This window comes from Rhea pennata, chromosome 5 (genome assembly GCF_028389875.1).
Source record: "Rhea pennata isolate bPtePen1 chromosome 5, bPtePen1.pri, whole genome shotgun sequence".
NCBI lineage: Eukaryota > Metazoa > Chordata > Aves > Rheiformes > Rheidae > Rhea > Rhea pennata.
This window is the reverse complement of record NC_084667.1, coordinates 33,013,379-33,035,658: the sequence shown is the minus strand read 5'-3', so window position 1 is coordinate 33,035,658 and position 22,280 is coordinate 33,013,379. Positions and strand designations below refer to the sequence as shown.

General features: G+C 39.6%; 1 protein-coding gene across 2 annotated transcripts in view; it reads right to left on the bottom strand.

The window, feature by feature from the left end:
• GALNT18 (polypeptide N-acetylgalactosaminyltransferase 18) overlaps positions 1–22,280 on the bottom strand; it is a 260,211-nt gene that overhangs the window by 13,661 nt on the left and 224,270 nt on the right. For both annotated transcript variants that reach the window (XM_062576816.1, XM_062576817.1), the window contains exon 11: positions 5,515–5,679. In XM_062576816.1, the coding sequence (XP_062432800.1) occupies positions 5,515–5,679 (165 nt within the window). The remainder of the gene's footprint in view (positions 1–5,514; positions 5,680–22,280) is intronic.

The following is a 22,280-nucleotide window of genomic DNA, read 5'->3' as shown; positions in this document are numbered from 1 at the left end:
AAAAATAACGGGTTTAACCTGTTGATTGAGTCTGTTAACTCAATTAATTTAATAATTAGGTACTGTTTTTCTTTGTATTTCTCCTGCAGCATCAAAATCTGTATTTCTTTTAACAGGATCACAGTCACTTGCTGTTCTGAGCTGCTGGGCAGATAGTGTTGCATAATTATATAGCTGTACAGCAGTACATGTTTTATACTGCAAATACGTGTTGAATATATTTCCATCCTTTGGGATTAGAGAAGTACAGCATAAATTAAAATGCTTCATAAATTAATGATGCTGGTTTTGTACCCTGTGGCTTTCATCATGAAAGAATCTGAAGTAGTTCATAGAGACAATTGTTCCTTTAGATGCATAATTCTCCTGAAATTAATGCCTATTGTACGCAGATATCTGAGGCTAATGTATGGATAGAAGAAATGGGAGTAGGCATTAGAAGCCACTGGCAACTGTTAATCGGTGTTAGCCACCACTTTAATAATGTACCTGCACTATGTAAGCTCAGCAAGAGGGGTATGAAATTAGTACAATTCTCTGCTTAGTTCACAGGTCTCAAGTTTACTCCTACCATACAATCTGGATGCTGCATTCCCTTCTTTAGGATACAGTTGGGGTGATCGTTCCATCTACCACTAGGACTGCACATCACTTAATTTCGTAAGATACAAACAGGTAAGAATAATTCAGAATCACTATCTTGCAAAAGCCACAATCTGTACAAGGAACAAGGTGTAAATGCTTTCTGTAATTGAATATATTCTTTCTCTGCATAACTACATGGAATATCTTTTAAAAGGAAACATGAATGACCGTGCTTCGTAGTATCAGTGGAATGTTGTTAAGAGTTGAGTAATTCATTTGGTCCCTTCTGTCTTACCCATTCCTTTCACAGCAATTCCCACTATGGTATTTTTGGAGAAAGTACACATACAACAACTACAGTTGTTAGCACCAGATGTTATTTACCTAAGATGGAGCATCCCACTCTCTCCAAACACTTCTAAATGGGAGAATTTCCTGTAGAAACCTCCAACACTGATTAGGATCACAATTCTCCATAACATGTTAATTCTAAAATCATCTTTTACACAGGTTTTCCTTTTTCAAAATCCACCATGTTATACTTGGATCCAAATTCCCACTTCATTTTTTTTTTAATCTTTTCCCAGTAGTTCTGCTTGTTCTGCTTTCTCACACCTGTTCTGTGCAGGTCTCTCACCGACATGTGTTTCTCAGAACAGCAAACCACCACAGCTGAGACAGGCAGGTTAGAAGCATAAGAAACAATCACATCTCTACCAAGTTATAAAGATGCTACCAGGTAAGAATAATTGTGGAAAAACTTCTTGGCGTTTGTATGCTGCTGGAGAACACGCCTGAAGATCAGAAAGGTGCTGTGCCTTAACAATGCCATAAGTATACTTTCTAAATCTCCTATGTGCAAAACTCTGTCACGCAGGTGGGTGATGTACGTGGAGATGAATTTTACTCACAAAGCAGGCTTCGTGTCACAGCTGCCTCTCTGTTGGCAAGAAGGCTGAGAAATTGTACCAGAGACTGAGGAACTTTTAAACAGTGTGAGATGACTTGGCTGCAGCATTTAGAACATACAATTTCTTAGTTTACAGAACATGCAGACTTGTTATTACAAGATAGCGTCAGTATCTAGTATGTAGATTCAACTAACTATGAATCCTAGTTCTGGCCATACACAAACATTTTCCACGGAAAGGTGTCCCAAGAAGTTGTACAGTCAGGGACACTGGCTGCACCTCCGAGCCCCTCCTCTGTCACAGCACAGGCTCTGTTTGGCACTTGCAACTGGCAGTCAATCTGGCAGTCCCAGTGACTGGGTTTCCCGAGTGCGTGTACGGTGATGATCAAGCACGTGTGCCGCAGACCTGATGCTTCCCACAAGCCCTGCTTACAGCAGGGAGCGGAGTGCTGCTGCTAGGACATTGCACGTGTACCTGCAGCTTGCCATGAAGAGCCCACAGGGAGCGAGTAGGATTAATTGTTTAGTGCCAGCATCAGATCATTCCCAGGCCTTCAAGCTAACTGTGTCCCCAGAAGAACTGTAGTAATTACTGCAAGTAAATCTAGGAAATATTGGGAGGACTAAATATTAAACAAAGTGCACTCTGTGATAAGCAAAGGTAGTTTTCACTTCCCTTACAGTTTATGATGCCAGAGCAGGTTCTTTTAATCTTTTTAAAATTAATGTTTTAATAAAATACCAACCATTTTACTACGAGATAATTCTTGTTGTTATCTTCTCTGCCACGTATAATTTGTGATGATCACTTACTACTCTGCTAAAAGGTCTAAATTTGTTCTGATTAAATGAAAAAGTGGTAAGACATACCGGAATAGATGATCTGTCAAACATGAATAAGACAGTTCAGCATAACAGTATTCCCAAAATAAGCATTTCCCGAGGAGAACACACGACAGAGAACCTGAGCAATAAAACTCGAACACGACCCAGTTGAAGGGAGTCTTTTCAGAGCTAATTTACATAATTTGACATACTTACTTACAGACATAAACACTTGAAGAAGCCTTGGAAGCAGGAATGTCACAGAAGCCTACATTTTATTGGTTCACACTGCATTTAGCAGCTGTACAAAGCCGTGGAGCATGGAATCCTGCCCAGAGTCAGATTAGATGGACCTTGATTATGTAAACCCGTAATACCAGACTTTGAATGCTTTATGAAAGTCCATCCTATACAGAAGGATTCTGCATGGTCTTCTAAGGCCTTTGTCCAGTCAGCCAACATGACATACAGTGAAAACATCATCAGGGCCAGAGAAGCTGGTGGTGAGGGGAAGTGTCCCTACCATGTGAATGCCTGTCAAACCACTGTTCTGTCCACAGCGTAGTGGTGGGACTTCCCTGAATAGCTGACTCCAGTTGCCTACATTGGAAGGTAATCACATAACTTGATCAAAATCAAATTTCTAAAACCAAAGTGAATCATAAATTAGAAATCAAGTTTGATGTATGTACATACAGTTCTCATCCTTCAAAGACTTAAATAATAATCCTGTAATAGATAAACAGAGTCAAGAAGAGCACTAGCTAAGGATGACTCATCTTTTTCTACTTGTGTCAAAAGGATGTTTCTGATCATTCCTTTTCACCAATGCAAGTGAGGAGAAGCAGATCTAATCTAAACAGCACATGTACAAAAAGCTGCACAGTCTTCTATGAATCAGACTGAAGTCCATGTCACTTCACAGACTTTCATTCTGTCTCTCAGAACACAGAATATCTCAGGAGAATGAGAAAGCTTCTTTATTCAAATGTGTGGCCCAATTCCTATCTCTGGAGCACAGGCCAAATATATTGATTTTTGTGCTGGTCATAGAAATCTGGTTCAATTTGTTTATGCTCCTCCAGCTTTGTAAATCTTACCTGGTTCCCATTTCCTTTCTAAGACAATTCTCCCCTGGCACTGCTACATCATTTTAATGATAGGCATTATCAGACCTTTCTGTGGGAATTACTGGCAGACCAGGGAATCTATAGAAGTCTAAGTGCACTTGCAGTCAAAAGAGGGTGCTGTAAAAAGCTACAGCCATCATCTACATTTAAATTAAATCAGTATTTCACAAGCTTGAAGACTCACAAGCATCAACAAACTTAGTCCCGCTTGGTTTGCAGTAGTTCTGCTCACTGCATAACATTGAAAAGAAATACTAGAGCTTTCAAAATGTAATTAAAAAAAAAGCTACTTCTGATTGATTGATAGCTTCTAGTGCATTCATAGAAACATAGCCTTCCACCAGACTAAGTGGGAGCATTTCAAGTGTAGTCCATCAGTTGATCTTGGCAAGCCCTGATTACTCTCAGGATCAGGTTCCATACAGCAATCAAAGAGATGGACTGTACAGAAATGTTACTGAAATACCATTTAAATAAATACGTTAACTATACCTTTTAAAAACAGTACGAAAAATCAAGAGCCACAGGGAGGCCTCCATAACAAACCATTGTTAAAATTTGAGAGAAGACATAAGTAAAATAACTCTGCCAGTAGGGGAACTGAAAGTGAAAGCTGGGATGTCCTTCCAGATTAGGTATTGAACATCTGCTGTTTGGCTGTTACCTTTCAAAACAAAGATGCTGGATTACTTTCAATTATAAATACAAATTATGTTAATATTACGCTTTATTGATCAGTGTCCAAATGATCTCTGCACTAAGGTAGGCACTCCACTACTCATGTCCTAAAATACACTAATCACAGCTGGTTAAATCCAGAAAAAATCCCTCTCCCCCAAAAAAGACCTAACGAGTAAGAGTAGGCAGAAAAGATACCTGCAGACCTCTGTGCATGTTGCAGAAGAAAATACATGCAGGGATGAAATTGTCACAACACAAATTTTAGCCCATCGGCTTCTGTACCACTAAGATAGGGTTTTGGGGAAAACCCACTTCCAACCTCAGCCATTCTGTGAAAAAGGATCACTGTGCCTTGTTTCACAGAAGTGAAGTACACAACTTGATTCGCAGACTCAAGCCTGCAGAGGAACAGCTGTGACTCTTGAGACTGACTTCTGGCATCCACTAGCCAATTTTTTCCCAGAAGCTGAATTAGGTACTTGTTTTAGAACATACTGCAGTCTCATTTTATTTATCCTAAGCAACAGATACATCATTTATATCACAAGGTAAATATCCAATATTTTAATTATCTTAGGAAAATTGCATCTTCTTTTGAAAGATTGAATTTGACTATTTTTAGCTTCCAGCCTTTGGAGCTTGTTTTGTCATCGAGATGATAACCTATCGCCTTCATCAGAAATACTGATATGTTTGAGTCACCTTGCTACCTCCTCTGAGCTAAACTACAGAGTGCTCTCTGTAAGCGTTATGTCATGGAGCAGTGTTTCTAGCCCCAGAACATTTTTGTGTGTGTTTTTTTCTTTTTTTTCCAAGTTCTCCGTGTATTTATAAATCATCTGCAAAGTGCATAAACACTGGATTCTGTATCTTAACAGCATTCTCATCACTGTGGAAGCACTTCTCAGTCTTTATTTGCTCTTCTTACAGTGCCAAAAATGCAGTAGCTGTTACAGAGAAGGGGCTGCACACATACTTCCTTAGAAGGATGTTACCATCCATGACTCTCTACATCTTTTTCAGAGTCACTTCTTTCCAAAAGGAAAACAAAACAAAACAGTCACACCAGCATTACATTCCTTACTCCTAAATATATTATTTTGCATTTGATTCTTCTAAATCACATTTGTGAGATCAAAACCATTTTTTAACAGCAGCTCTGTCATAGAAGCTGGATAATAATAAATCATTTATTGTGAACTTGGAAGACTATCAATGCAAGCTATATATAACCTTCTGAGCTCAAATGTAAAAAAATAGTTTCCTGACACTGCACTGGTTCTGTTTTGTTAGTAGACAGATTACTCACATTTTAGATACAGAAAAAAAGCAGGAACAAAAGCATTTGAACTTCCTGAAATACCTGTTGAGTAAGATTACCTGAGTAAACTGCCAGTAAAGCTTCATTCTCTTGGCTTTGGCGTAATTACATTCGATGAGCCTAGGCCGGCTGTTCACATCCACCAGGCATCTGTTGTCATCATCATCGATTGTAGGACTCAGAACACCCACATGGAGCTGCTGATTGCTTGTGTAATAGACGTTCTGCAAGAGGAAGCACAAGGATGATTTGCGACCCCAAGACAGATGCAGCACTTCTGTCAAAAAAGCGACAGCAAATGAAAAATATGCTGATGGCTATGATGGCTTTTAAATTACTTCCTTTCATGCAGGAAGCAACACAATGTGTTAAAAGTTGTTTTAAATTAACAATTAACTTTTACCAACAAGTGGTTGTTGATTAACTAGCAACTAGGAAAATACATGAACAAAACTAAATGTTGTCTCATCATGTGCCTTTTTAACTTCTGTTTCCTATGTTCATTCACCATGGGTCTTCAAAAGGGCGAGGTGTACAGTTTCTAGCAGGAAGTGAGGTTAAGCATAAGGATGCCATCAGTTCAGATTAGACCATTTCATCTGAGAATAATACCTAACTGGAAAGTTGAGCAGGGAAGAAAGGAAGAGGAATAATCACAGAAGTTCAGCTTCTGTGTTCACTTCGGATGATAAAAGTGCTAGAATTATAAATGAAGGCTTGTACAAAAAGGCCAAGTACCAAATTTGAGACAGATAACCAGAATTAAATGTATGCAATAAAAAAAAAATACTACCCATTATTTAGCATTTGATAACAGACAGATAATGTGGCAGGAGAGAATAGAATGGCCATGCTTCAGGCTATCTATTCTGTTGTTATACATGTTGATACACTTACAAACACACTGTGGTTGGAAAAAAAGGCCAGAGCCAGCTAGTCTGGATTTCTAGCAAAATACTGCTCTGGCCGTACCTGTAATCACTGAGAGCAGTAAGAGCAAAAGTCACAAAATGGTTATCTCACACACATTATTTTTTCTACTTGGCCTGGAAAAAAATGTGAGGGATTTCTTCAGAAGAAGTGGTCACCTATGCTCTAGATGCCCCTGCTTGAGCAGGGAGGTTGGACTGGATGAGCTCCAGAGGTCCCTTCCAAACTCAACCATTCTGCAATTCTGTGAAGGGGAAAAGACGTAAGCGTGCCAGAAAGAATAGATAATGTGTCTTCTTGAAAAAAAATAACAAGTTATATACAATCCTAGTAATGTAACAGAGGAATTTAGAATTTAATTTTGGTAAGAGCAAACCTTTCTCTTAACAGAACCGTGAGAAAGATGAATGGGCAACATCATCCTTTAGCAGCATGATCTGTTAAGGGTTGGTGTTAAGCTTTGACAACTCAGATGGTATCAGTCACAAGCGACAAGACCTAGACAGAAGTGCAAAATTATGTTTCCATCATCATACTGCATCTATTAATACCATTTATGTATAAAAAAGAGGAGCTGGAAATAGGGCTGCTTTTGTTTGGGAAACTTGTCTGTTCCCAGAGCTTGCTGGTATTATATCCTGGTATCTCTTCATTATTGATGCTGTAGCTTGTTTTATATGTGCATATTCTTGTGAAAACTCTGATAAAATATTAATTGCAAACAGGAGAGAAATCAGAGATTAAACAGAAAAAAAAACAACTAAGAAGGGATCTAGGAGTAGAAAACTCTTTGAATAACACATTGTAAAAGAAAGACTGACATACATACTGAAATGAGTAAAAGCAGGGATTAAATAGAAATCAAAACAAGTGGTGCTGTTTCTGTGCAAGGCTATGGACTCTGTTCACCTTGCTGTAACATACCTGAGGCAGATCCTCAGTGGATGTAAACTGGCATAGTTTCATTAACATTAATAGAGTTGTCATTCATGGTTTACGCTTATCAAAGGTTTAACCCTTTCATCAATTTTTTTGTTGTTTTCACCTTACAGAAATGATAGAGAAATCTGAGTTGGCTGAACCTAGAGAAAAGGTGACTGGTTCGGTCTTGTGTTACAGGAGGAGAGAAGAGTAAAAGGACTTTTTATTATTACTGAATGAAATAACCATTAAGAACTGTGGAAAGATTAACAAGAAGGCACGCCAACAGGTACCATCCATAAATTGGAGAATTAGAATCATAGAATCAGTAAGGTTGGAAGGGACCTCTGGAGATCATCTAGTCCAACCTCTCTGCTCAGCAGGGTCACCTAGAGCATGTTAGGCAGGGTTGCATCCAGGCGGGCCTTGAAGATCTCCAGAGAAGGAGACTCCACAACCTCTCCGGGCAACCTGTTCCAGGGCTCCGTCACTCTCACAGTGAAGAAATTCCCCCTCACATTCAGGTAGAACTTCCTGTGCTTCAATTTCTGCCCACTGCCTCTTGTACTGTCACATGGGACAACTGAAAAGAGTTTGTCCCCATCCCCTTGACACCCTCCCTTCAGGTACTTGTACACATTGATAAGATCCCCCCTCGGTCTTCTCTTCCCCAGGCTAAACAGGCCCTGCTCTCACAGCCGTTCCTCGTAGGGCAGGTGCTCCAGCCATCTGAGCATCTTTGTAGCCCTATGCTGGGCTCTCTTCCCAGTAGCTCCCTGTCTCTCTTGTCCTGGGGAGCCTAGACCAACATAGTACTTGAGATGAGGCCTCCCCAGTGCTGAGTAGAGGGGCAGGATCACCTCCCTCGACCTGCTGGCAACACTCTTCCCAGGATACCATTGGCCTTCTAATTAATTCTTCTAATTATTGTTCCTGCACACAAAACTGATGCTTTAGAGCATAGAGCAACTGATGCTTTAAGAGCAATAGCCATTTAGAATAAGGTGTCTAAAAAGACCGTGGAAAACAAATACTTTTGATAAGTAGAAGATCTATCCAGATGCTTTTGGGGGAAAGACCAGAGATTGAAGTAGTGACATAGGAAGGCAGCAAGATTAAGATAGTTCTTAAAAGTGATTGTTATGACACATATTGTCTCTTACAAATAAAAGATTTTGTTGTAGCTCTTCTGCATATTATCTAAAATTTCCTCTAGAAGAGTGAGAGGGAACTTGTCAGTGTTACTTGTGCCTTTTTACTAGTGGAAGTTACTTGTTAATGGCATCTTTTTTTCAGCACATTGTCGCCACTAAAAACACGCTAGAGTAAAGTTAAGTTTTCTGAGTTTTTTCTTTTTTTTCCCCCAAAATACAAGCTAATCGGTGAAAACAGATGGGCAGGCTTGGCTGTAGCTCTGAAAAGTGCACAGTATTATAGCTCAGCCTTAGTGATGTAAGTGATGTACCTGCAACATTAGGCTCAGCCTTAGGGTTGAGCTGTTTTTGTTAGCTCACTCCCCTCAGCCTTTCACAGAATGACCTGAAGGCTTCAGGTGATCAGGTCACCTTAGTGGATAAAGCAAACTCAATCCATAGTGCAATTCAAAGGCTTTTCTGATGTCAAACCAGCAAGGGTTCCGTCTGTGAATCTTTCTGGGCAGGAGTAGTACAGTGGCTCCGGCTGGGGGAATTATCTAATTCTGTTTATTGGCAAAACTGTACAGAAACAGAGTGAAACCTTCTGTTCTCACCTACTGTTGGGACAGGCACCTTTCAGCTCTTGAAGTGACAGGTAGAAGTAAGCTCAAAGTCGAGCAAACTGTGGCACAGTTTTACGATTAGTGGTGGCTAGTCTTTCTGACTAGGTTCTTTCAGGATGTTGCTCTGCTGTTACACAAGTGAAATAAAGAATTGAACACATTAGGCACAATCTGACAGTTTGACTATGTTTTTCTATTGGAGGTATCACATCAGACGCACATACACTGTGCAAATTCATCTTCAGCTACTAGCAAACAGAAAGATAAAGGTTTGAATTGCAGTTGGCCAGAATACTCTTACTACAGATAATCCCTGGCTTCTTCCTCCAACCCTGAAATGCAGTTCCTGCACTGAGAGAGCGTAATAGTCAGCATGTCAGAACGCAGGGAGGGCATCAGTTTGGTGAGACAGAAATAATTACTGGCATTAGCAATGAAAGACCAGCTGCTCTTCTAGTCTGAAACCCAAAGCTATTAAACACAAACCTATAGGTGACCTTCCTTTAAAAAATCTCTTGTATTAAGCAAAATATACTTAAATTGCTTTTACACTGTATTTTCCTGTTTCCATCTGATTATTTTCATCTTCAAAAGTGCATTTTACGTTTCTTTTTTTTTAGTTTAAAGGTGGTAAACAAATTGTCTTTCTGGATTGGGCTGTGTGAAATTATCTTGCTGAGTTACATTAACTGATCTATCGTGCTATAATTTGCATGACTTCTTATCATTTGTATTTTAAATTAATCTGCAGATCAGATAAGATCTTACGAATTAAAACAACACACAGTTTTTAATCATCTCACATGTAGCCCTATGAAAAGGAGTTTGTACTTGTGATTTAAGTGGCTAAATAAGTGATTTAAAAGTGGCTAAATAGATGAATGCCCACAGCAATACTTCTTACATGGATCACTGCATGAAGAGGATGCTTTTAACAAACATCAGTAATTGCTAGCTGCTTTGTAATCCGCTCAGCACAAGGTGGACAACTGAGACACTTTTGTTCAAAACCTGTGAGAAGTTACAGGCAAGACGCATTTTACTAGCACATCCGTTTCTACAATGTTGCAATACCATCATTGACTAACACAATATGATAGAAATTTCACAATAATTTTTGAAGAATGGCAAGTGACGCAGGCAAGACGCATTTTACTAGCACATCCGTTTCTACAATGTTGCAATACCATCATTGACTAACACAATATGATAGAAATTTCACAATAATTTTTGAAGAATGGCTCTGGTACTTACTTGGAAATCCAAATGAGTGAACACTGAATGTGGATGCTAAGTCATTAAGGTGCTGGTGAAAATTTGACTGAGAGCTTGGACCTTTGATTGCCGTTCCATGGCAAATGTCACAGTAGTCCCTGCTCAAGTGCTTGGAGTCTCAGTAGCTGAAGTCACTTAGCACCACTGAAGTCAAGACACTTGCTCCATGCTGATTTACAGCATTCTTGCAATTGTTCCATTCCACTTTCATGCAACACAGCCTCAGCAAAACGCAACCATATATTTCCACATCACCATCACACAAATACTACCTGAAGAGCCACTGGGTTTCCATGGAGTTTGACAGTCAAGCAGATGATTTAAAAAAAAATGCTTGTAACAAAGTAAGCCTCCTTACCTTCCGTTACTCTGCTCTAGGTCACTATACATCGTGTTTCTTTCACTGCAGCAGTACTGATACACAGATTTGTGCCTCTGGGCAACTGGAAGGTAGTACCTTTGTTCAGGAAATAACTAGGTTCGATACAAGGTCCTTGTCTCAAGTAGGTGCAGTTCTGCAAGGACTCATCATTACTGTCAGTTAGAAAATCTGCAAAAATTTAGGGAGGATTTGTGAGGCGCAAAGTCTCAGGTTTAAAATACAGCCTGTGCTCTAGGCACTTCCACATACCCGTCAACCACACTCCCCAGGTGTTTCCCCAGGGTGGATGTGCAGTTGACACACTGCTGCACCAGCTCTGGAGGCTGCCACAAGCTACCTTCTCATCCTGCCATCACTGCAGTGTCCTCAAGAAACTTTCTCTGGAAGTCTAGGGCTAGCAGCAGATTAATGTGAAAGAACTTGTTCAAAACAAAGTATGGTGTTAATCTAGCAAGCAAAGGTTTAAAACAGCAAAAGCCTGTATATGTGGGGCTAAAGAAAAGAGTATATCAGTTGAGTGTATAGCTTGACATAGGTCTGTGCCATAACGTTTCTGTTCTCAAACAGCCTCGTAACTTATCACCTGCCTTCCTCTGGACATCGAATTGTCTGTTTACAGCCAATTCTTATCATTATTTACAGCTGTTCACAGTTTCCTGCAGATGTGCTGAGAATGTTCCCCTGTGAATTTCTTGGTGCCTGTAAAAATTTCCATCTTCCAATTAATGGACTGGTTATTCCTTAGCTTTCTTGAACCTTTTTCTTAGATATGTCTTCTTATCTCATTGTTTGCTCCATCTGATAATCCCTTTGATTACTCACAGTAAGACAAAATATAAGACAAGCAAACTGAGGTTGATACCACATTATTACAACTAGTAAAATACTTTACAAGATCTTTGTAAGGAGAAGGAGTGAGATTTAGTCATGGCATATTTGGTACTTGTTGTAAAGGGGAGGGGGGAAGTCAGCCAAAAGATAAAAATACAAATGGTAGTTGAGATCCAACTCATTGCCTAGGGTTCTCAAGAAATCTTCATAATGACTATTAACTGTTAGAGAAAAAAGGGTGTCTTATATTTTTCCCCACCTGCATTTCATGTGAACTAACCGGCTGCAAGTTATTTTTTCACTTTGATATTCTAAGCCTCATTTTTTCTGGAGACAGAATTTGCTCAGATACCAGAAAGACCCTCAGCATACTGCCATGAAAACAGCAAGTTCACTTCTGCTTCTTTGCTACAGCTGCTCAGTCCAACTCCAAAATAAAGAAGTATCATCCTTTATTTGCCATATCCTTGGTTACTTTGGACTTCTCCCTCTTCATGCAGTTTCACATAGAAGTCAGCGTAGAAAAGAAAAAAGGAGATTTCATGCCTAAAGCTTCATTATTGGACTAGGAACAAATGGTCCTTCTGCCCTTCTATTCCTCTCATCCCCTAGCCAGATTCTTTCAGCTGTAACCTTGAAATTGCCCTGGTAGAGACAGTTACCTAAATACCACAGAATTTATCCTCTGCTAAGCTACTACATTCTGGTAAACACATGCACACCATGTGCAAGCACCAGAGACCTAACAGTGGACATAGCAAAGAGGCAAAACAGGAGATCTGGTTAAGAATGCTCAAAATCAGTGTTAAGGAGTGATTTATGAAAGGTTGGAGCTGAGATAATGCAAACTGAATCTAGGATATGCATCTAGCAGACACCACTTCGCTGATGTTGGAACTCCTTTGACAAGATCTGGTTACCTCTGCTTACAGTGACTGAGTATGGGGGCAAGTGGCGAAGAATATTCCCACTAATAATATATAATAATTATAGTAGTTAAGTTGCTTCAAGAAGGCAATGAGGCCCAACCTAGCCAGAGAGAGGGAACTGAAAGCTTGGGACAGCGTTCACTGGTACTGATCAGCCAGGCTACCGGCACCTAGCAAACTGAAAAATCCTTTCTAGAAAACTACTAACTGCATTTCCATGATAGACACCGCAAAGCTGGAATGGAACTTTGAACTTTGGTGGATGGTCACATCACATAGGCTTTACTGCAGTGGCATCATACACAACACATCCTAAACCTGCCAGGAGAGTAATGAAAGGCTCAGGTAATTCAGCCAACTTTATCTTGTGTTGGTGTTTGGAATATTTCTGCCGTGAGAAAAAATTAAAGTCTGTACAAAAAATGCAATGCCTTTGAGTACAAGGGGAGGTAAACGAGCTGTTCGTCTGGACATAAATATATTGCTTGGTCCTCATAATGATGTGGAGTTCTGTCCGTGAGAATTTTGCCCTAAGAGGTCATCAGGGTACCCACTGCAACTGACACTAAAGTCTCACTGAAAGTTCACAGAGATTTTGGCTCCAAGTTTAATATTAAACTTTGAAAAGCCACCAGAGATGATAAAGACTTCAGAGCTGAAGTGAGTTGCCAGTTGCAGTGAATTATTCACAGGAGCTGGCTTATCATGGAGAAGGAAGTTACAGTAAGATGCACAACTTAACACAGGATGATTATCTGAAAGATAAATTGCCAGCTCCCTACTGAAAGTTTAAAGCAATACACACCAATTTTCCAGCTGAAAGCCATTTGTAATCCTTATGGCAGTGTTCCCAGATGAAGTCATGCTGGAGACTGGTACCTGACTCTGCATTTGTAATGAGCAAACTTAATGCTCACCACCAGTAGTGTTCGCTACTCTGCTTTTCACTTAATAGCTAAGGAATAAGAAGCCTGATTCACCACTGCTTTTGTCCATATTTGAACCATATTTTTCTCCAAATGAATCCAAAAAGTCATTTATTGTCATGAAACTGAAGTAATACATGAACATAATAGGTCCAGAGTCTTAGAGCAGATTCAAATGTGAGTACAACTCCAGCTACAGAGCAGTCTAGTGGATTACAATGAGTCCAGATTTAGTTAAGGCCATCTGTGTTGCTTAGCTCTTTATATTGTCCCTGACTTTATACTTCAGTATTTCTTACTACATAAGCACAACTGAATGAATGAACTTCACTGCCCTGATGAGAAAGTTCTCTCCGCTGAATCCAAGTTCATCATGAACAATACAAACAAATAGTTCACTAAGATCTAAATCAAGTGTTTTCCCATTTACTCTTCCTACAGGAAAGCCTTCCTGTAGAAACCCTGCTGTAAAAATTAACTAGTGACTGAGGAATAGCATCCACTAGAAAGTGCTATTTGTATAAGATAGCAAATTATGCAGAGCAGAATCACTCTATTTAGACACAGCTGGCATGATACTAGCAGCATGAAGGTGTTGTGCAAAATTATGCATTGAAACATCTTGTTAGATAGCTTTGTTAACTCCCTTGTTACTGAAGGCATGCAAAGAACATCCTTATTCAATTTACGTAATTCTGCTTACTATCTTAAGTACAGAATGACCTTCACATTCTAAGCGCACAGTTGTACGTACGTACCCTGATGCACATACATACAGATCTGTAAAAGCTTTCCTGGGTCACAGATACTCATAGAATTATTCTTAAGAGATACGCAGACCCACACCCACTTGACATGACATGACACAGAGAGGCTGTGCTGCCCTGTAGTCAACAGTGTAATTGCATATTGTGCTGCCCTAAAAAAAAAAAAAAAACTCACTGCTCAAGAAGCAAAAACATAACAACATTGTTGAGAGTTACAGAAAATTGTAGGCATACTGCCCCAAGCCACAAATTGACCTTTAGAAGATGCATTTAATTTTTCTGAGGTAGATTTTCCCTGATGCAAACTGATAATACAACTCGAAGTAAATTCAACCATATTTTACTGATGTCGAGTATCTGTGGAACTTGTCCTCCTATTGATGTGCTGACAAACACCTAGTTGTAAACTGCTAGTGTATCAAGGGTGGCAACACCATCATTCAGGCTTAAATTATGTAGCGCGTAATAAGGAACTTTTCACTACTTCATTTCCCTTTTTAGATTTGTATCTACTGAGTTAAGCCACCAGAATACTGATCATCTGACCTACTTGCTGCTCTTTATGCTTGGGCACTCATTAACTTCAAAACTCTAAGCAACAATCAAAATTTGATTAGAATAAAGACATGGTGCTCAGAAACTTGAAACAACATACTGTGATGCGGTAGGCTGTTGCCTGCTTTGGTGTTCTATTTCATTTTTATTTAAAACAAGCAAACAAAAATCTTCTCATTAAGTTCCACTTTTAAAATTGAATAGAACTGCGAACATTGTATTTTTATATGCTTTCAATACTTGCTTCTCTAGCTTCCCTAATACTGGTAGGAACAGGATTAATAAGATCTACATAAATTAAAATTCTATTTAATTCCTAAAGTTTCTGCTCCTCTTGCTTTTCTCTCTGTAGAAGATCTTTTACAGCTTACTTCAGGAAAGAAGCAGCAACCTAACAGCAACAACAAAATAGCAATCACAAAAAGTTCAGAACCACACTGACATACCGATTGCCCTTTTTTCAAAAATCATGGTGTCCTATGGCTCCTTGGATTTTGTCTATCTGAATTTTCCGTTTCCCTCTCCCATCAATCTCTCAGTGTATGTGTTCAGCATCTCCTCCCCTTTTGCAGTTTTCTTTCTGGGTTCCTACAGAATCCCACTCCTTACCCCGTTTTCTTCTCTGTGAACACCTGTGCATCTACAAACCTAAATTCAACCACCATCCCGTATGTAGGATCCATGCTGTGCACCAGAGTTGATGACTCCTGATCAAACTAAATGGCTAGTTCATTGCCGTTTGTTTGTAAGTGTTTGGTAGCTCAGCATCAGCAAGATTAGAGATCGTAAGTCTTCACAGCTATACCCAAGTGGTTCAGATTATTACGGGCAGAGTCATATGCATGTAGTGATGCATTTTGGTTACTTACATGCATATTCAGCTTGTACCTCTTCCAAAGGCATCAAATCCTGACAGGTTGTTCTGAAGGTTTATTAAAATAAATTCTTTTATTTCTAGTATGTTTTTTTAACCTGAATTCGAAAAAATCTGGTGTCTGCAACTGATAAGTCAGGCAAATTACAAGCAACTGCCACAACTACTTCATCAAGAGACATCTAACAAACATCTTGTGTTTTTTTAGCCAGTCCTGTCTGTCTGGTTTAATTATGCATGGTAGTGAGTGATGACTGTGGATACAGAGGGCCTTTAAATACTCTTGGCTTCCAGAAGTGCTGTGAACATTCTTTGTGAAGGAGACCAAGTAAACTAGAGTGCTATTGACAGTGATAATTAGTGTCAATAATTACATGTACAAGTTAGAGAACACTTTACAGTTGATAAGACTTCTTCAAGATACTACTTAATTAACCCCTATGCTCACTGGCACTTGTGGTTCTACTGAAAGTAATCACAAATCTGTTCTTAATTTCAGATGAGTCAGATCTGACTTGTCTGTCTTAGGATATTGTGTGCGTTTGTTTTAAAGTTTTCAGAGATCTCAAACTGACACAACTATATGCAAATACAAGATAAAACATCTAAAAACTCCTTGCTTTGGTGCTGGAGACAACAAAATACGATACTAACTGACCTTCTTTTAGAAAGTTTTGCAGTAAACTGACTGAAGAGTATAAGGAAAGTGGGGCATTATCTACAAAAAAGAAAAGGAGCACATTTCGACCTAAGTTGAATGATTAAAGTATGATACATTCTTTTTATAATTTATTTTAGGCTACCAGCAGGGACATGTTTATTTCTCCCCACGGAAAAACCCCCAGAAGCCCCAAGAAACCCACAAGGGTTCATCAGTCAAATTTAAAGTTTATAAAGTGACTGTCTTTGCAAGCATATTTGGGAACACCACAAACAGAAATGCAAAAACAACTGCTTATCGTGTAAAGCTTATAAAACTTCAGCAAACTGTGTTTAAAATCTGCTTCTAACCTGCAAAGGAGTAAGTCCCATAGGAAGAAGAGGGGGCTTGGTTTATTCGCAGCAACTCTTAAGAGAAATCTGAAGTAACTTCACTGAAATCAGATGAATATTCAAGATCCAGAGGAGTCTTTTCTCCTTTGCACATGCAAAAATCTGTAGATGATACATAATAAGCAGGAATGCACTGACCTAAATGAAAACAGATGTCAATTTTATGCTTCAGGGTCTGCAGCCAGAACAGAAGTGGAAGGCTGAAGTGAAGCTGGAACCTACAGATCCTGTAAGATGCAGCAAATGCATGACAGTGAAAGGTGCTTCACACTGAGATTTTCAAAATCACCCCAGGTGCTCCTGGAAGATGAGGCACCTGTCATTTCATGTAGTTTAGATTAGACCAGTAGCTGAAGCCAAGGGCACCTCTGTAAACAAGCCAGCTAGAGACTAAGTCACAAAAGATTGGCACACACTGAGTTAATGCGCAAATTGAAGTCCCAGCCTAGGATATTCAGCAGTCTATCCTGACTCTGTAGCTCGCCTGACAAAAGGGAAGCTACCGTGCTGACAGTTTCTCCTGGATCTACTGGGAGCATTTCCTCCAGCACTTTTAACTTCTTACTAATGCTCTCTCTACGCTTGGCATTAAACAGCTAAACTGTAGGAGGATCTTACTACGGGTGTTACTAAACTTCTGGTTTAGTGAAGAAGGCAATATGGCAACTTATGGATGAGCAGCCGGAGATACCTGAAGCACTGTCGCTCTTCTCATACCTTAGCTAGTGAGCAAGACCTCATCAGTGCAACAAAAGACTTCAAAATCAACACCAAAGCTAGAAGATTCTCCCTTTGCTTAAATGCAGAAGTGCTAGAGAGACACTTACCACAGATGCACAGCATCTGAATACACAGTTTTGTTTTTCTTCAGGTCTCTTGCATGGTGGCTTAAGGAACTGTAGTATACTGCTGAGAATGTGACACTCTATCATCTGGGAAACTCCATCGAAGTTTTATTACTTCCAGGTATACTCCACATTTCCATATACAGAACATTTAGTGCTACAGTTTCAGTGGTAAGCAGTTCTCTTACCAAGCACTATCTCTTGTGCTAAACATTGAATATTCTATAGTCTTTTACGAGGTTAGAACTAGGCATTTTTTCACAGTAAAACCCTGGCTGCATTTAAGTTAGTAAGGTTTTGCTCAGGTTTTCATACAAAAAGTAATCTATTCTTGTCTACAACTACAGGACTTTATAGGCAAAGACTATATATTCCTACTTCCATGTTCAGTTCATTTTGTTTAATAAATGCATTATAGCAATTGAAATCATAAGGAATTTTGGCAGCCTTACTTCTTTAAAGAAAGAGTGGCATTTCCCCCCACACAATATGAATAAAATTTCAGACTGATGACTGCTGTGATTTCCTTTTCTTTAAATGACTTGGAGCATATTCACGGCAGAGAAGTTAGTTTGGATGTTAATATGCATGATAACAAAAGAGCAGAGAGCACCCGCGACCATTTTTGTTGGGTTAGTTCTGCCACTGACAGTTGAGCTTTTTTTTTTTTTAAAAAAAAAAAAAAAAAGTCAAAGTTTCATTTACATTTTACATTAACTTTGTCCTTAGTTGCTTCAGTAGATGAGGGCCTTTCCATGGCTATTCAGTGGATAGAGATGAGAGGAGCAAATTGGACTTTGCAGCTTTCAGTCCCTTGGAGAACAAAGTTACTCACCCTGGCACATGCTGCAGTATTTATCCTCCTAAAACAAGTCCATGAAGCTGAAGAAAGAGATTTCTGATGTTTTAAATAGAGAACATCAAAATGAAAGCAAATCCCTCAAATACACTAGCCTACAAAAAGCAAAAAAACATTATTCCTTAGCTATAGAGGATGTATTTCAAGGAACACAGTCTGTTGTTTGAACTGATTTGTTAATCTTTATTAGCAGCTTCTAATACCATGTAGAGACTGACAAAGGGTCATAAAATTTTATCAGACCCAGCTCTATCCTAAAAAAAAAAGTAAGTTCTTTGCTGCAATGTTTTAAAACTAAGACAATTGGAGAATTATATGTAGCTAACAGGTATATTTGATTTTTGAACAAGTGGTACTTTTCCTGCCTACTGAAGTAGTGGCTCCACTGTTTGTAGGCTAACAGTAAATGACACTCAGAGAAAGAAGTCAGCATCTAGAATTTAAATGAAGAGTCTACACAATAAGGCCTCATGCAAAAACTGTAGCATTGATCCTGTCTCTGTTCATGAATAAATTGCCAAGATGACAAAGCTCAGCAAAGAAAAAACGTGTCTCAGGCTGGAATACCAAGTGTGTTCACCCCTGAACATTTCTCCTTTCTTCTGCTCCTCTTACCCCTAAGAAAATGGCAAAAGCATCACCTGATGGATCTTCATCGCTTTTTGTATTTTTAGGGCTAATAAATTTTTTTAAAGAACGATGGAAATGAAGGCGACATACCACATATAACTATACATAAAGATTTTTTACCATGAATGCCTAACAGACAGTAGAAGGACTTTATAGATGGGAAACAAGCAGAAAATCACTTTCATGTCAAACAGGGCATTAATGCCAGTTCAACTGTCGTAGCCCTGCGGAAAGCCTTCCTCTGCTTTGCCTATTGAGCTTCATTCCTGTTACAACTAGAAACACTGCCAATTTCATACTGCGCCCATCGCACAAATCATGCTGTAAAACGTGGCAAAATACGTAACAGTAAATACTAGGGAAAGGCACATTGCTTAATTGAGCAAACATGATGATACATTTCTCACTGCTTTCATTCGTTATGGTACGATTTCTGGAGCTTTCAGTCATACTCTAAAGGCTCACATATGAAGTGAGACCTTACAGGTCTCCATCAGCCAAGTAGAAGAGGCTCAAGTTTTGAGTAATAGCTTAGCAGGTGGATAAGGCAGCAAAGCAAAACAATAAACTCAAGAAACTAGCTGTTTAAATGACCTTAAAGTACAACAGACAAACTTCTAGTGAAAAGAAAATAGCTATGCTAAGCTTCAGGCTGCTCAGGTACCATTAGGCTCTGAGGATAAGCCTTCATGACAAAAGGCAGATTATGTCACAGACTTTCCCCTACATTTTCTCCTTGTCTTTGGGGCCTTCATTCTATTATCTGAGTTAGATTATCCTATAAAGGTATCTGCAGGACACAGACATAAAAAAAAACTTTCATTTTGCTGTTCAGAATGAATATGAAAACTAGGTACATCAGTCATCATCAAAGTCGCTGAATATTTGTAGGATAAATAATACAGTTCTTTCACCACTCTTGCAAGCAAATTCATTTTACATCATTGTCATTGTTCTAAACCAGCAACAATTACTACTACTAGCATCTTCCTAATGTGCATATGAATAACATCATAAGAAACATGATTACAATTACCTTCTATTTAGTGATTTGAATGCTTTTGTAAAGCTGATTCTCCCCAAACCTAGAATATACGTCACTGCAGGAGCATCCCTGAGAAAAACAGCCATTTGGGAATTACTTGCTCCTTCTTCCTCCCTGCTTCCCCTGCTCCTCCCTGGGGGCAGTTGCCCGTGCCCAGGCCAGAAGGGCGTCATGCTGTGTTTAGACACTGCCCAGGGGAGACGTGCTGCTGTGGGCCTGACCCACTCTGAACCATCAGGAAGTAGGAGGTAATCCCTATTTGGTCCTAGACAGCCAGCCCCAAGGCCAAGGAAGTCTGTGCAGACACTTGCCAAGGAGACAATTCTGTACTTACGTCCTCTGCTTTCCACAAGGAAAGGTTTGAAGCCAGATGGCTAATGTTACTTCATTGAACCAGCAGCCATGTCCTTAGTTTCCTGGGCACCCCAGTGTAGTAGGTGACTGCAGATGTTGGGATCTGCAGCTGCTCCTACAGTGGGTTTTGGAAACGGCCCTTCTGTGATAAAAGCATGCTGGCCCCATCGTGCTTCAAGGCTCCTGGATTTCTCAGCAAAAGAGAGATTACTGCTATATAGCACCTCCCACTAACAGTGAGAAAAACGTGAAAAAACAATGTTACTTATTGTATATATTAGTAGCTCATGAATGAAGCATAGCAAAAAGATGAAAGAAAGAGCAATTGCAGAGCTAAATTTAACTTCACACCACAATTATACTTTGCTTTCTCCCCAAACACAGCTAGATTGGAGTAAAATGTCACATTTTCAGTCACCAAGCTGCTTGTTCACATCCATTCATGGTATGCACCTGGAAGACAGAACTACATTTTCCTTTCCATTTTGAATAAAAAGTTATTTTCCTTCTGTGTGCTCCTTTTGGACAATGCTGTTGTCATTCTCATATGCAGAATCACAAGGGAGCAATCTGTCAGAGAAACTCAGATAGCATTCGCTGTGACTTAGGCTTGTCAGACTCACAGCGGAAAGGAAACCTGGAGAGTTACAAAACACTACTGAACTTCTAGATAAAATGTCAGGTGCGCATCAAGCCAGCGGAGCCCTTCGTGAACTCGGCTGCCTCGGCCCTCAAAGCAGGTGCCAGAAGGTGCAATTGCTGCAGCACTCACCAACTTGGGAAACCAGTGAGGAACGCTCGGATGACGGGCTACATCCTCAGCTGTACGTGAGACGCACTGAATCAGACTAACGTATCTGATCCTCATAAGGCATTGAGCACGATCTGACCTGTTAATAATCTGGATCTAGAGATTTTACTATAATTTGATGCTTGTAGACATTGAGAGAAAGAAAAATATATTGAAAACGGTGCAGAAAGATGATCTGAATCTTTACGGTCCTATCTTCACATCCAAGGGATGTGAACCCAAGTCAAATTCTTGGTGTTAGCAAGTACAGGAAGACGGAATTATTTCAGTGCCACTTTGTGCTTCCCCATAGTGGGGAATCTGCACCTGCTGGCTTTACATCTGCTTTGCACTGCCAGAGCAGGGAAATGAAAGCATCGTTAGAAACAGTCTGTCTGCAACTGCAACACAGCAAACAGGAGGAGAGCAACAAAGTTGAAGGGAGGGGAAGGATCATAAGAAATAACGTTTGCTTGATCCCAAAAAAGTGCATATATTTTTAGAACAGAAGTTTGAAGAGTGCCAAGGAAGTCAAAGAGAAACAAAGATCCAGTCTGCTGCTGCTCTTACAGGATGTTTTTGCCTTTTACAGTATTATCCCAGGTAGTATTTCTCAGATTAGCATATTCCTTCATGTGATTTATATGCAGTGATGAATGGCATCTGCATTGGGCAAATTTAGCTTTATTTGGAAACAGGCCATACAGGATATTAAAAATCTATTTGGAAGCCAGAAATGGGCATTCTGTAGCAAACAGTTAAGTATTCAGCATGGCTCCCCCTGGAAGTAGGTAATCAGCTGCTTCAGAGTACTAACCAGGTACGTTACACATCTGGCGGAGTAACACTTGCCTCACTTGACAGTTCTTATTTAAATATGCTTTGAGTGCTCAATAAGGTCCCAGTTCTCACAGTCCATCCTTATGCAAACACTTACTTTTGTGAGTTACACTGAATTAAAAAAACGTATGCTGAGAAAAAAGCAACCTGACCAAATTCATAGTTACTGAGAGGACAGAGTATAAACTTGATGAGATACGTAAATCAAACCAATGCAATGGTATTCAATAATTTCTGTTTCAACAACAGCACAGTAAGAG